This window comes from Rhipicephalus sanguineus, chromosome 9, assembly GCF_013339695.2.
Source record: "Rhipicephalus sanguineus isolate Rsan-2018 chromosome 9, BIME_Rsan_1.4, whole genome shotgun sequence".
Taxonomy (NCBI): Eukaryota; Metazoa; Arthropoda; class Arachnida; order Ixodida; family Ixodidae; genus Rhipicephalus; species Rhipicephalus sanguineus.
The window spans coordinates 2,167,826-2,181,907 of NC_051184.2; the positions used below are offsets into that span (position 1 = coordinate 2,167,826).

General features: G+C 45.9%; 1 protein-coding gene across 1 annotated transcript in view; it reads right to left on the bottom strand.

Moving 5' to 3' along the window:
• LOC119404445 (neprilysin-1-like) overlaps positions 1-14,082 on the bottom strand; it is a 30,133-nt gene continuing 16,051 nt past the window's right edge. The window contains exons 8-20 of the mRNA XM_037670937.2: positions 8,996-9,126; positions 7,590-7,815; positions 6,755-6,853; positions 6,047-6,124; positions 5,526-5,638; positions 4,427-4,488; positions 4,228-4,279; positions 3,941-4,008; positions 2,014-2,144; positions 1,888-1,953; positions 428-523; positions 235-308; positions 1-138 (exon numbers count right to left, since the gene is read on the bottom strand). Of these exons, the coding sequence (XP_037526865.1) occupies positions 33-138; positions 235-308; positions 428-523; positions 1,888-1,953; positions 2,014-2,144; positions 3,941-4,008; positions 4,228-4,279; positions 4,427-4,488; positions 5,526-5,638; positions 6,047-6,124; positions 6,755-6,853; positions 7,590-7,815; positions 8,996-9,126 (1,302 nt within the window). The 3' untranslated portion in view covers positions 1-32. The remainder of the gene's footprint in view (positions 139-234; positions 309-427; positions 524-1,887; positions 1,954-2,013; positions 2,145-3,940; positions 4,009-4,227; positions 4,280-4,426; positions 4,489-5,525; positions 5,639-6,046; positions 6,125-6,754; positions 6,854-7,589; positions 7,816-8,995; positions 9,127-14,082) is intronic.

The following is a 14,082-nucleotide window of genomic DNA, read 5'->3' on the forward strand; positions in this document are numbered from 1 at the left end:
AGCCTTAATTGAGTTTAAAATTAATTGTCCTTCTACCACAAAACGCATTTCTCTTCCTGTGATGAATGCATCTGCGTCCCTTGTCCACACTCGAAAGCCGAGGCAAATTTCTCGAAATTCCGCAGTGGTATGTTCACTCTGAAAAAAAACGAGGAGGAGGGTAGGTGACCTTTTATGTAACCTTTAAAAGATGGTTTACAGGATATGTTTCACGAGCACAACGTCTTGTCGTACCTGTACTGGCTGGGGCTGTGCACGTCCGTCATTATCATGGAATTCGCTTCAGCGCGTGCCGATGAACACCAAACCTTTGTAATAGAATAAAATTTTAAATATTAGCACAGAGCTTCAACGACAAGCCTTATAGACATGAAGTTAGGGTTGCATGAAATGTATAGACCGTGGTATAGACTAAGTAAGGACGCACCAGGCCATAAGAAATGAAGAAAAGCTGATCCGGAGAGAAGTCTTCAAGACCTGGGAGATTTTCGGGCAACGAAGATTCCGACAACCGCTCGTAGGTCTGTAAGACAAAAGCGCAGTTAAAAAACCAACTGGGCATTGAGGTATTGTCACAGACACTTGTGAAATAACAGTTGTCACGTTTCTTGTCATACATATTTGAAAACAAAAACTGCTTATTTTCTGTATATAGTGCGTGAGCGCTGCACAATTTGTTTAATACACGGTAGAGCGTACTCTTCATGTAACGTTACATGCACATTTTAGTACGTGCGCATGTTTCCGTTCAAGCGTAAAAATATGCTAAGGTGCCTTCCAATGGGCTTTTTTTGCGGTATTATACTTATCTGAACGTTAACGTTTAGCACTATTCGATTTTAACAAAACTCGACAAGTCACAGCAGTGTTAGGGGCATTGATACTATAAGGTTAAAAGAAGCAGGCTTTATTTTAAGCTAAACCGTTCTTAACACTCATTTCTAGATCATCAAGGGCTACTGTGGGCGATGCATATATTCATCGTAGGTACCTCGCAGTATTATGTGACTGCAATGGCCGCACCACGTACAGTACAACTCTCACATAAAGTGGTTATACTGGTTAGACTCAGCTGCATATCTCGTACATAAGAGAAACGAGAACTTAAAGAGTACGCAGCTCGATGGAACGGAAAACTGTAGGCGTAACATTCAGATAAGAACACATAACTATTGCAGCGTTGATCACACAACTAACAGTGCTTGCCCACATCCTAGATGACAATAAGTGTAGAAACGGACCTGTGCAAGTCACGTAATGCCCGGTACAGATGACCGATGGTCAGTGAGAGCGACGGTATGGGTAACAAGGGACGGGAAAGTCAGCCGAGGACGGCATAGGGTTAGGTGTGATTATCAAACCATGAAGTTCGCAGACACAAAATAGAGCCAGCTCGTGCGAGAGAGGGTAACCTGGAGGTCACTGGGAAAGGCCTTCGTCCTGCGGTGCATAGAGTTTCATAACATACACTACAGGGAAATCTGGCGCTATAGTGCCTATGGGAGCTGCGACACATGACTCTTAAGCCAGCATAGGAATGTTGGGTAGTACATGGGTTTGCCTAATCTTCCTTCTTTTTGCTACGTGTGGCTCCGCTTGGCCTGCAGCCGCTCTTACGAAAGACGAAGTTCAGCAGTCCCACTTCACCACATGGGCCCTTTTAGGCTGAGCAATTAAAATGAGCTCACCAGTTTCACAGCGAGCCATTCTTTTATCAGAAAGAAAAGCCAAAACACAACAATAAACAAAACCACAAGTGCGTTCGAAGCCAAAAGCACGAAGACTATAGTCAAATCCATGTACTATTCTTCATTCCCATGGTGGTTGTGGTGATGATGGTGACACTACTGATGGTGACGAAGGAACAAGTTCTAATAACGCACTCACCGCATAGGCAACGCGCACCCCTCCGTTGTCCGCGATATTCTCTCCCACAGTGTTTTCTCCGTGGATCTAGAGAAGTGAGCGCATGATTTTAGGAGTTGTTTCCTTCGATATGTCAATGGTACATACCGTCTCGTTCGTCAGTGGGTTGACTATGCTTCCGTACTGCTTGATGAAACATTCTTTCTTCTCATTGAAGTTCTGTTCGGTTTTGTTGCTCCACCAGTCGACAATGCGTCCTTCGGCGTCAAACTGGGAACCTTCGATTTAAAATTTAAAAAGCAATAATGGTATCGGTTTTCGACTCTGGCGAGTTCACAGGAACTATTTTTCAAGTCTTATGCCTTGCTTTCTGGTAAGAGTTACGATATAACCATAATAATATTGTTCCCTGGTCGAGGCTCACGTGGTTTAAAAGCCTCTGCATCGAGCGCTAAAGCTTTGCACTGCGTTTTTAGGATGGGTCACGCGGGAAAATTCCTTGTGTAATAATTTTTATTCATTCTCATTTTATCGCCGCTTGTTTGACAACACGTGAACATCCGCCCATGAGTGTCCTTGCGTTTTAGCTCCTGTATCACTTCATTATTCCTTTGTATGATGTTACAATAAATGATATACAGAAAAGGCGTTGAGGCTTTAAATATTGTGGTATCATACAGGACGCTCTAGGAACACAAACATCTGTTCATACACACAATGTACCGAAACAAAATAATCTCGGATGTGCTAAATGAAGATGTCATTCATCGAAGTCTGCTATTCGCGGTCTCAAGACCACATCATATATAAAAAAACACAGTGGCGAATGGTTTCAGAATAATAACAACTTTTTGGAGGATATTTAAAAAGTTCGATTTAACAAGTCATAAGTTGTTACATCTTTTGCCCTCGCAGAAATTCGGTTACTGCAGACGGGAATCGAACGCACGACCCACGCGGAGCAAAAAAGGCAAGATGTTCGGGCGTAAAGAAGTCCTTACAACGAGGAAATCTTAAACTGGAAATATTCAAGTGGACAACACCCAGCTTTAAAGGGACACTAAAGGCAAATAACAATTTATGTCAGAATGAAAGCCCAATGTATGACAACTTCTAAAACGGCAATATTATCAACAGCAGTGCCCTACTTACCGAGAAATTAAGCTAAATGTATCACATGATGAGCGCCACGAGTGGGACATTTTCGAAGTGATCCCGATGACGTAGGGAAGTCGGCCTACAATAAATCACTAGTAATCAAACTAGCAGCAGTAAAAAAAGAACATTCCGAGCATCAAAAGACGTAATAAAATGCTGTTTGTTCGTTTCCGCTTGATTCATGGAAAACGAAACCTCCGTGGCGTTGCCATGGGGAACGGCGCGCGTGGTTCAAAGGTTCCGTTTTCGCCGAACTGTGCCTCGCCCGTCTCAGTGGTAGTTTCGGGATCGTGTACTGCCGTGCGTGTTTTGCGCGCTCGTGAAAGTCGCTCTGATAGAAAGTTCGACAAAATGCCGCATGCGTGTGATATTGCCGGATGCCCGAATGGTGCACAACGCCAGTGCTGCAGCAAGGAAACCGGTGTGTCTTTTCGCTGGGTGCCGCGGAATGAACCCTTACGCTCGAAGTGGCTTAGTGTCATGCCATTGCGCCAGTGTGCTAAACAGTCAAAACCTCTGCGTGTGTGCTCGCTGCACTTTCGTACTGAGGATTACGAGACCAACCGCAACTTGGTGACGGCTTTGAATGTGCCCATCCGAGCAAGTCTTTGCCGCAGCGCCGTTGTTGCTACTGTGGGTCTCGCTTCCGCTCGGCTGCTACTAGTGTCGGCGGCCGTGCAGTAAAAGCGGGCAACGTTGGGCACGGCAGCAGTGACGTATGAGAGTCGTGTTTTCAGGCGGGAGATTTGAAGCGCGCTAACGCGATGCGGACCACTAAAAACGTGATTTTATTTCAAAATAAGCACTTCCTTGGGCACAAAAGCAGCACTACGAGGTTTCTGGACCGCTATTTCAACAATCAACGTCGACTTAATATTTGCCTTTAGTGTCCCTTTAAAAATAAAGAAGTACACACCTTGGTCGTCATAACCGTGCGTTATTTCATGGCCAACGATTGCTCCAAGTGCTCCGAGGTTGGCGTACCTGCGTCAGTTTGCGAAAATAACCTGACGTAGAGTGGTTCGTGGTTAGAGCGCATGCGCTTTCTGACGCTTAGTTCGAGAGAATTGTCTCTCAAGACTTTCGAGATTCCTTTGGAGGATTTTGGTAACCCCGCAGGGACACATAATTTTAGAATTCGAGAGCAAGGCAGTGCAGGCTGTATACGAGGGCTACGAAATAACTTTCATGAAAGTCACTTACTCTGGAAGTCCTTCTTGAAAGAAAGGACCATGAAGTATTCCTCCCGGTATGACTGGCATCATGCATAAGCGAAACACATTAGTCCGCATAATCTCTCTCTCGCAAAGAAACTGCTAAAGAACGAAACACTACGGGCCACGAGGTGGCGGCAGCATCAGAGGTACATGTGAAACGTCTAATTACCCTTTCTCAAACTTACTTATTTCATTTGTCTCCGGAGTATAGTAAGCATTTGCGTCTTCAGTGGCTGCTACGCTCCACCTGAAAAAGAAACGAAAACACAAAAAATAAAATCCAGGAAAGAAAGTTACTCGGTCACATATGGTGGCTTCACATTTAGTACTACTACAGCCACGCACTCAAACCGGCATAAACGTGCTACTGAGTATATACAGCGTTGTGCAATAATAATTTGTTATAATGTACTTTTGATGTTTTGTGCTTAACGCGACTGCACCAATACGTGAAGCAGATTGAATGTGGCGCGAAAATTTAGAGCACTCTAGGGGTATGTAGTGCATTCATCCTGAATTCTGTCTGGGCGGATTGTATTGCAGCGATATTGTCACGTTGTCATGACAGTGAAAAAAGCAGGATGCAGTCGGTAAATATGAAACGCTTTATTGGGCGAACGCGTGCCCAGTGAAAAAAAAAAGTGTCAAAGTACAAGCAACGTAATAATTTTGGGGGTTTCACGTCCCAAAACCGCGATATGGCTATGAGGAATGCCGCAGTAGAGGGCTCCGGAAATTTTGGCCATCTGGTGTTCTTTAACGTGCACCTAAATTTAAGTACACGGGCCTCTGGCATTACGCCTCCACAGAACTGGGGCCGGCGCGGCCGGCATTCGATCCCGCGACCTTCGGGTCATTTGTCGAGCACTATAACCCCTGTAGACCACCGTGGCGGGTAAGTGCAAGCAACACTCGCCGTAGGATGATAACAGCGAGCACGGGCGTCGGGCGTTGACTTATCTCCTCGTCTGTGAAATGCGTCGGCTTTAATACTGGCCTTATAGAACTTTCCAGCGCAATCACTAGTGCTGCGTTAGCTCCAGAATAAGTTCGGTTACTTGTGTCTTGCGCGTAATCTTAACGAGACAGTTTGAAACAATCACGAAGTTTCCAAGCACTGCGGCGAGGCCTGCGACGAGTGATAGTAAGAGGTTTTTGTGGGTGAATACAGATGGCATCAAAATAAAAGAAATGAGTGGGCTTGGCAATATGGCAGACAACTACAGCAGGTGCCCTGTCGCGAAGACAATACTACCGTGCAAGAACTTCCAAGTGAAAACTCACTCGTCTTTATTGCGAACTGGCAGCCGTAGTTGCCGCAGGAGTTCCAAATGGGCTGCTCGCTGAAATCTTTCGGAGATCTCAACAAACTCTTCATTACTAGTAACCACGCCAACCTGAAATGAAGAATTTTTTTAAAGAAGAACGTTTTGAATAATATTTTTAAGTGACACAACACGTATAGCGCTTCCGAAAATATCAAGCTGACTGAATTCGTTTGGTGGAAACCAGGCAAGTACAGAATACTCATTTCCACAGTAAATGGAACAGTTTCGGAACAACCTTGTTTTGCAATGTACACTGGCTGTTGTGAGCACATGAAACAGCAGTTTTAAACTTAAAAGTACCTTCTTGTATTGCTTAAAGCGCTCATTTCCTCGCACCCGATGTTGCCGCGAGGTAAGCGTTCACACAGTAAGTACATGCTAACTAGCCAATACAACACCACTCCAGCTTTGGCTGCAGTTGGCCATTTTGCATTGTTACATTGAGGAAAGGACTTGTGAATATTGGTAGTCACTCACCTCATCATACTTTTTGTTGATGTAATCGTCATTGAGATATGTATCTGGATAAGCAACCCTAGAGGCCATCTTCCACAACTGAAATAAAGCCAGCGTACACGAATTCAAAATTTAGTTGACAATCTTCTTATCCGATTCATAATCGTAATGCAGGATTAGAGTATACTTAAGGCTTTTAATCTGTGTACGCGCGCAGTACAGAGAGGCACCGGCCGTGTTCTGTATTGACAGGTTTCAGCCGAGGCCGATTAGCTGATGCAATGGATAGATGGAGGCTGATTAGCTAATCCAGCTTGCATGTGCTAGTCGCTCCTGCGATGTTTTAAGCCGAAAGCTATGTTACGCAAGGGTGAAAGTATCCCTGATGCCGCTAACTTCCGCATATTGCACTCTAGTTTGCTTATGTCTGTCAGAGATGATCGTCTACAGCTGTACACGAGGGGCTAGATGAACGAATGGATAGATGGAACGAATTAGGATGGAATGAAATGTGCTGAATTGGGATGGATTGGTGTATAATGAGATGGAACGGGATGAAATGGAATCATAATTCTGTGGTACGATCATATCGAATTCACGCTGGAATTTGTGATATGATTTCTAATAATTAAAAAAAAAAAGGGCAGTGACGCTCAGAGTTGACGGTATGTATGTTAGTATCTCATAGCAAATGGAAGTGGCGAAGAAAGTGTAGAGGTACGGGTGTACCTTTTCTCTGGCTTTTCTCCGCGTCTGGCGATCCATCCAGTCGATGTGCTGCAGTCGATCGTAGTAAGACAAGCCTATCTCGCGGACAATACGCTGCGCCTTAAAGAAAAAAAAAGGAGAAAGCCAGGACATGCATGGATAAAGGGAATAGCTCCTTTGACATTGGTGAAAGAGTAAAGAAGAGCATAGAAAGAAAGAGAGAGAATTAAAGAGCGAGAGAGAAGGGCAAGAAAGAGAAAGACAAAAATAGCGAGAAAGACAAAGAAATACATAGGGAGAGGAAGAAATAGAAGTAAACACAGACAAAAAAGACATAGAAAAAACACAGGGATGCGAGAAAAAGAAAGGAAGAGAAAAATAAAGAGAAACAAAGAAGGCTGCCCAGCTCCGCACTTCCTTCAGGCTTTGCACCACTAGTGCGAAGTTGCCGTAATTTTTTATTCACGCTTATTGCTTTATAAGTATGTGCGGCAGACACCGTCGTCATTTTCTGATATAGTAGTTGTATTACTCAGCCATTTATCAGCAGCTATACTTACCTCGCAGGATTTGTAAGCAAAACAATTATTTTTAACGGGGACCGAAAAAGTGACATATTCGCCCGAAATACGCAACACTGACAGCGACAGCAATGTATGTACCAGCTATAAGAAAGTTGTTAGCTTTATTCACACTAAGACATTCGAATACTAATTAAGCACGACCCTATCTTGCTCGATAACGCGAAATTAGCTTTAATAACGATGTCGTGATAAGCGCTAATGAGAATATGTTTATTCAGTGGCCTTTTCGGACATGTATCAAGCGCATATATCCTCGCAGTAGACGCGCTTACCTCATCCTTCGCCTCCTTCGTCAGCTTGTACTCCGTGTACAGTCGTCCGACGGTGTCCTTCATGATTCGCTCTACGCGGGCAACGCACTGCTTCCAGCGTGGCACTTCGTTCTGGATACCTAGCACCATGTGACGCAGGCTTCCCACCAGCGAGGCAAATTCTTTGGAGGCAAGTGGAAGGAGCTCCACGGCCTTCATGAAGCCGACGTAGTTGTACACCGCTGCACTGATTAAGGACAGGAGAAAAACGCAAATTAACGGCATCGTTTCATGTACAGAACACTTGCAGTAAACAACTTGCTATACACGTAGCATTTTGGAACCCCACATTTGGCGCCCAACGTGGGAGTGCGCTACGTTCGGTGCCAAATGTGGGCTCAGGGTCGTGGCCACACAGCCAGTGCCAGCTAGATCCCTCAGAGGTGACATGATGGCCGGGCAAAAAATAAAACTCGACCTCTAATCTTCGAAAGCCAAGCACCGAATACACGTTCGTTCAAGCCCCTGGCCCATGGCAATCTTGCTCCCGAGCGCCATCCGCGTCTGACGGGCGCTTGATATGATGATGAAGCCGTGGCCCCATACATTAAACAGGGGCCTTTCTACACATATATATTTCTTAGGAGCACACTAAAGTGATGGACATGCAGATGACGGCAAGGGGCGATATCTTGTAACAGTACACCAAATAGGCCATACAAATTCCGACTGCATAGGCCATATTCTACTGATGTCTCGCACAAAGGCGTTATGATCAAGAATGAGCAATAACGTAAACACTCAGAGTTCCAATAACTCTAAAAAAATACCCAGCATACTCGATGTCCTTTTGATTTTGTTTTTCTCGTCCGTACTGCGCAATGGTAGAGGCCCGTGTACTGGCCGATGTCAGTACACGTTAAAAAAAAATACCAGTTGGTCTAAATTTCCCAAATCCTCCACCACGGCGTGCCTCATAATGATATCGTCGTATGGTCACTTAAAATCCCAGAGGTTATTATTACTATTGTTCAAGGAGCGATACGGCAGCAAGTATGCTCAGTCGCTTGATATCTAAATGTGCAGACAAATTTATGGCGATGAGTAAAGCGCCAGACAAGCTTACGCAATAACGCAAAACGTCGAGGTTGCTCCTTTTCTTCGCCACGGATTTGAAAGCCAGAACTCATCGGCCACGGTTTATAGTGGATATGGTGCTCGACCGCTGACCCAAATACCGGCCGCAACGGTCGCATTTTTATGGAGGCGAAATGCTAGAGGCCCGTGTGCTTAGATTTAGGTGCACGTTAAGGAATCCCAGGTTGTCGAAATTTCCGGAACCCTCCACTACGGCGTCTCTCACAGTCAGGACGTGGATTTCGCAAAGTGAAACCCCAACAATTATTATTATGAAAGCCAGAACTCACAGGTTGGCTTGAAGGTAAACTTGCACGGTCGCGTTCACGTGTTGAATGGCGTTAATGACAATCTTTTCTTCCGCGGGAACTGTGATGTTTACCCTGGCGAATTCGTCCCGGATCAGCCTGTGCAGGTCAATCTGCAAGAATGTTCGTGTATTAGTCTTTCAGAGTGTTAGGGGTGCATTGAGGCCTACTATCGCGTTCAATATGAGCTGCACCGTGTGAGCCATGGCAACCGCGAAACGCTCTTGAGCGAAAAAAGAATTAAAAAAAACATAAATAAAAGCGCTGACACAACTTCGCCATTCAAGCAGTGCTGATGCTCCCTGCTGTCGGTCGTGTATTGGGTCGTGGAGCAGCACTGCTTCACCGAGCAATGCGGTGTCCTTATCATCTGAGGGTCGTGAACATCGGCCTGTGCAGGGTTCTCCGTTAAGGGGCCGAGGGCAATGTTTCACCGCAGCGTAACCCCTCCCCCTCCCACTCTGTCTGTGCGCACGCCTATAAAAGTCAGTGTACGCTCATCTAGAAAACAGACGGGCCACCACTCGACCTGCACTCTAATACCCCTGTCACACGAGCACGCAAGAACTCTTTTGCCTAAGTGGTCGTTTACAAAGTTGAAGGACGTTTAATGACGAGGCGTTGCCTCGCAGACACACGGCACCGACGATCTCTTTTTAGTGTTTTATTCCGAATGCGCTGCCGAAAGCGTGGCGCAACTTTCAAAACAGAACTAGTCAAGTAAAATGATGTATCTCGATATCTAAAGTCCTAGTCTCCCTCCACCAGGGGCGGATTATCCAGGGTTCAAAGGGTTCAAATGAACCGGGCCCTCCGGTTTTAGGGGGCCCCCCAAGGGACAGAAAAAATGGCCGACCTCGTTGTTTTGTTCGAAAAAGTTTAACCCTCCTGCTGGATTCCCCTGATAGAAACAGATTATCTATTTCAATAATCAATATAAATGCTTCTAAGAGGTTGTTCGTTGCATGACGTGCATAATCTTGAAGTCAGTTCCCAGTTCTGCAGTCTGTGGTAAAAACCTTTTTACTCGTCGAAGACCATGCATCGTGTACAGGGAAGGAGCTGATCCAGCTGATGGACACATAGAGCAGCCTGACGAGGATTTTAGCAGCTACGGTCCAACACGCAATGCGAAGGAGCATAGAGAGTGGTTCCTGTTTGAAATATCGTTTAATGCGCTGAATGAAAATAACCGGTAAGAACCTGACGCATAGGTATGCTATATTATGCTTTCATTATAGTGTAAACAACGCACCATGAAATAGTTGTATGTTAAGGAACTTCCTCATTATGCAAAGACTCCGAAGGAGTAATGGTTTGATTCTTCGCTTCTGGCATTGCCGTTCTGTCTTAATTTCTGCTTGGTGGTTATACTATAGGGAAAGAGACCATCACTTGGTAAAGGTTGTGCACAGGAAATATCTACAACATATATCCACTATCTGGCCGCCAGCAGACCCTCACCGCAATTGCTTGAGCGTTGTGGTGGGGGTCTTCAACCGACCATCACTTTTGAACTTCTTTTACGCAATGCCCTGCATAGCAAATGCAACCACGGGCGTCTCAGGTGAACATGATGCTTCTCCGAGCCGACCGGATGCGCGCAGCTTGTTCGACATCACATAACACCGCTGCGGCGCTCAACGATCCGCGAGGCAGCACGGCTCTTATGACGCATTCTTCGGTTAAAGAAATTTCGTGCGCCTTCACGCTCTGGAGCTCTGTACTCGTCGTTGTCACTGCAGAACAATCGGATATGCTGACCTTAAAGGTAAGAGCTTCAAAATTTACATTCGTGCGAGTATTGGAAACAAGTGCAAGCGTATTTCTTATATTTGGGCACTTGGGCACTTTAAGATGGCTAACAGGCATGGAGGAAGGAATACTAAGGAGAGGCCCTGACGTCACATTCATGAAGCCTCCACATCGCAAACATCCGCATCGCCTCCTAGCGAAGGCGCAGCGAAACATTTCGCGACTTCCGTGGCGACGTTTGCAAGCGCATGCGCGCATCGCGAAACTTTGCAGCCTTTTTGTTTGTTTGTTTGTTTTTCGCCGTGCAAGCGGTGTAGTCGATTCACGCATGCTGCTCTTGGTGTGTGTTCTTTAGGAAAGCTACGCAATGCCCAGCTGTTGCGTATACCCGGTGCAAATCGCGTGCACTGCGGACAGTACCGGGTGTCACTTTTCATGTGTACGTATACGTTCGCTTCATTGCTGATCACTAAGGCATGGTATTTGCGTGCGAAGCTCTCGGATGTGCGCTCTGTTGCTTGTTACTCATTCTGTCAACTCAGAACTCATGTGAACTTTTGTTTTTGGCGTCTGACGCGCCGTACATAACATGCGCTGAAGGCATCGTACGTTTTAGAGGCTGTGTCGTTCAACGAAAGGGCAATAAACTTTTGTTGTTATTATCGGACTACGTGATGTATGTATTGTTCGGTGTGCGCTCACTGCGTGTTTGTGTTGTGTGCGCACTGGAATTACAAACTTTACGTGCACGATCGCCTATACGATACAGCGGTGTCCTCTTTTCGACGTGAAGTTACGTCAACTATAGGTTGGAGTTGCGCCGCAACCGCTAATCGGGCAATAGATCGGGAAATCGGGCTACGAGAAAGGAAAAGAGAGGCCTAACGCCCAGCAGAACGCGTAAGTCACTGCTAGGTGAGTTCGAATACGATGAGGCAGGGGCTGAATGTTTTTGATTACGGCACGTACCGGTACTTTCTGTACTGTTGGCACAAAAACGCTCCTCGAAGAACTTCATCACGCAACGCTCGGGCCTGCCGCGCACGAACAGCCTGGTAAACGTCTGCTTGCAACATTTTACTGCGTGCGAACCGCACAATACGCGCTAAGTTTACGCCGGGACTACAAATCCGAACGGAAGCGAACCACCGCAGAGAGCACGCCGCGGGGCGTCTGCTGTTTTGTTTGCCCCATATCGGCTTGTTTGCCCCATAAATCTGACGTCACTTCCGCCACACTTTTCGCAATGCATTGGGATACGATAGGGCCTCTCCTTAGTTTTTCCTTCCTCCATGCTAACAGGTACAGTGTGCACGTTTCGTGCGAGAGTTGCAGAGCTTCTATTTTCGTTACTTTGCAAAGATTGAGGCACTACCAACATCTTTGCGAGACCCTTAGTAATATTAAAATAATATTCAGTGGATTAACATTTGAATACTTTTATTGCGAATATATTATTACGCAATGACTAAGTGGGTGCGTTTGCTCTTGTGCTGCTTCCGTCATTATCAACTTATTTTATGAATGAGCAAGTGCGAGCTTTTCTTACTAACTTATTCAGAGCGGCCGATTTCGCCAAGCTTCGACATTTTGTGCTTTATTTTTGCCACCTTTGGAGCCTGTCGGTCACCATTCATTGGAATGAGCGAGCATCGCTGTAATATTCACCTGAACCAGAACGCTTGAGAACGCAACCCGTTGCGAAGATATGTGAACCACAGTGATAAAGAGATCTTAATGTAAAGTCAATTCCGGCTGTATCGTCTTATTCTGTGCACTTCCTTCATATTGTAGACAGATCCAGATCATGTCGAGAGAGTAATCTGTAGACAGGAAGCAGCTAGCAGAAACCCAAACTACGCGATAAACAAGATCTCGTCAGCGAGTTTATCGCCAATATCAGATTTATTCGGTAGCGTTTCATTGTCTTGTTAAACTACCGTAATGTTACTCATAAATTTGTTTTGAGAGTATCCTTCATTGTCACTCTTAGTAAAAATTATTTCTAGAAAAGCACACTTTGAATAAGTTACTTATAGATCATAAACTTGGCTTGCAGGCTCTGTTACTGTACCATGCCACGGAAAAAGGAGTTCTCTGGCGCTCGAAAGCGCCTTTTGGCAACGGAGAAAAAAAAAACAGCTCAGCGACATTAGAAAAAAATGCCTAAGCTTTCTGGCCATTTTGCCAAGACAGAGCTCGGCCAGTAATCCGTCGACCAGTGAGACCAGTGAAGGTGACCCAACAGACCGTGTGCTCAGCGAAACTGTTTGTTCCGAAGCAGGCGCAAGCGAGGCGCTCTCTTCAATGGCTTTAAAGGCAACAACCTCAATGAGCATGGTCGGGGAACCAACTTCATCGCACACTGCGATGAAGCCCAGTTCTCCAGGGACGAGCAGCCCGACTGAGACAGATCAGCCATTGCCTGATGAGCGTCCTTGCATGTCTATGGATCCCGTGGACTGGTCTCCTCTGCGCGTAGCCACTGTCAACTTTTGGGTGGCACAAACCCAGGGTGTCTGTGAAAATGCCAGAAACATGCGGGGTGATTACTCCCGCTCGAAGCGGTATTTTCAGCCAACTGACGCGGCACCGAAGGGCTACCACCGCCACTTCAATCAAGAAATGTTCTATGCACCAACGGCGAAGCAGTCTTGCGCGAATGGCTGCTGTACAGCCCTTCCAAATGATCTGTGTATTGCTTTCCCTCTACTCTGATGTCAGCAAGAAAGGACCAGTTTTCGGAACCAGATGGGTTCAGTTCATGGAACAAGGCATATGCAAAGTTACAGACACACGAGGAAAATGAGTGTCATAGACGATGCGTGCTTGACCTGTGCAAGCGACGTTCTCTCAGAACGTCGGATTCGATCCTTTGAAGAGCGGTGATGCGGTGATGTCGATGTCAGAGGGATGTTAGCACATTAATGGCAGTCACGCGTGTGTACACTGACATGGTATATAAATGTGCCTTCTTCACAGAAAGTAAGTCAGCGCCTGTCGTCGTCTGTGTCCCTTTTGTGTTCGTCCAAACATTCGCGCTGTTTTTCCTTCCTTTGAAGAGCACTGCTCGGAACGGGCAACTTACTGGAGAAATGTTCTTCACCGCGTAGTTGCAGTGGTAATGTTCCTTGCAGAACGAGGGCTCTTTCTCTCTCGGAAGATCCAATGATTTATTCGGGTCTCCTCAAAATGGCAAGTTCCTTGGGTGTCTTGAACTGATCGCGAAGTTTGATCCTTTCCTTGCCGCCCATATAAAGAAATTCGGGAACTTGGACGTGGCAAAACATCCTACCTCTCCTCTCAACCATTGT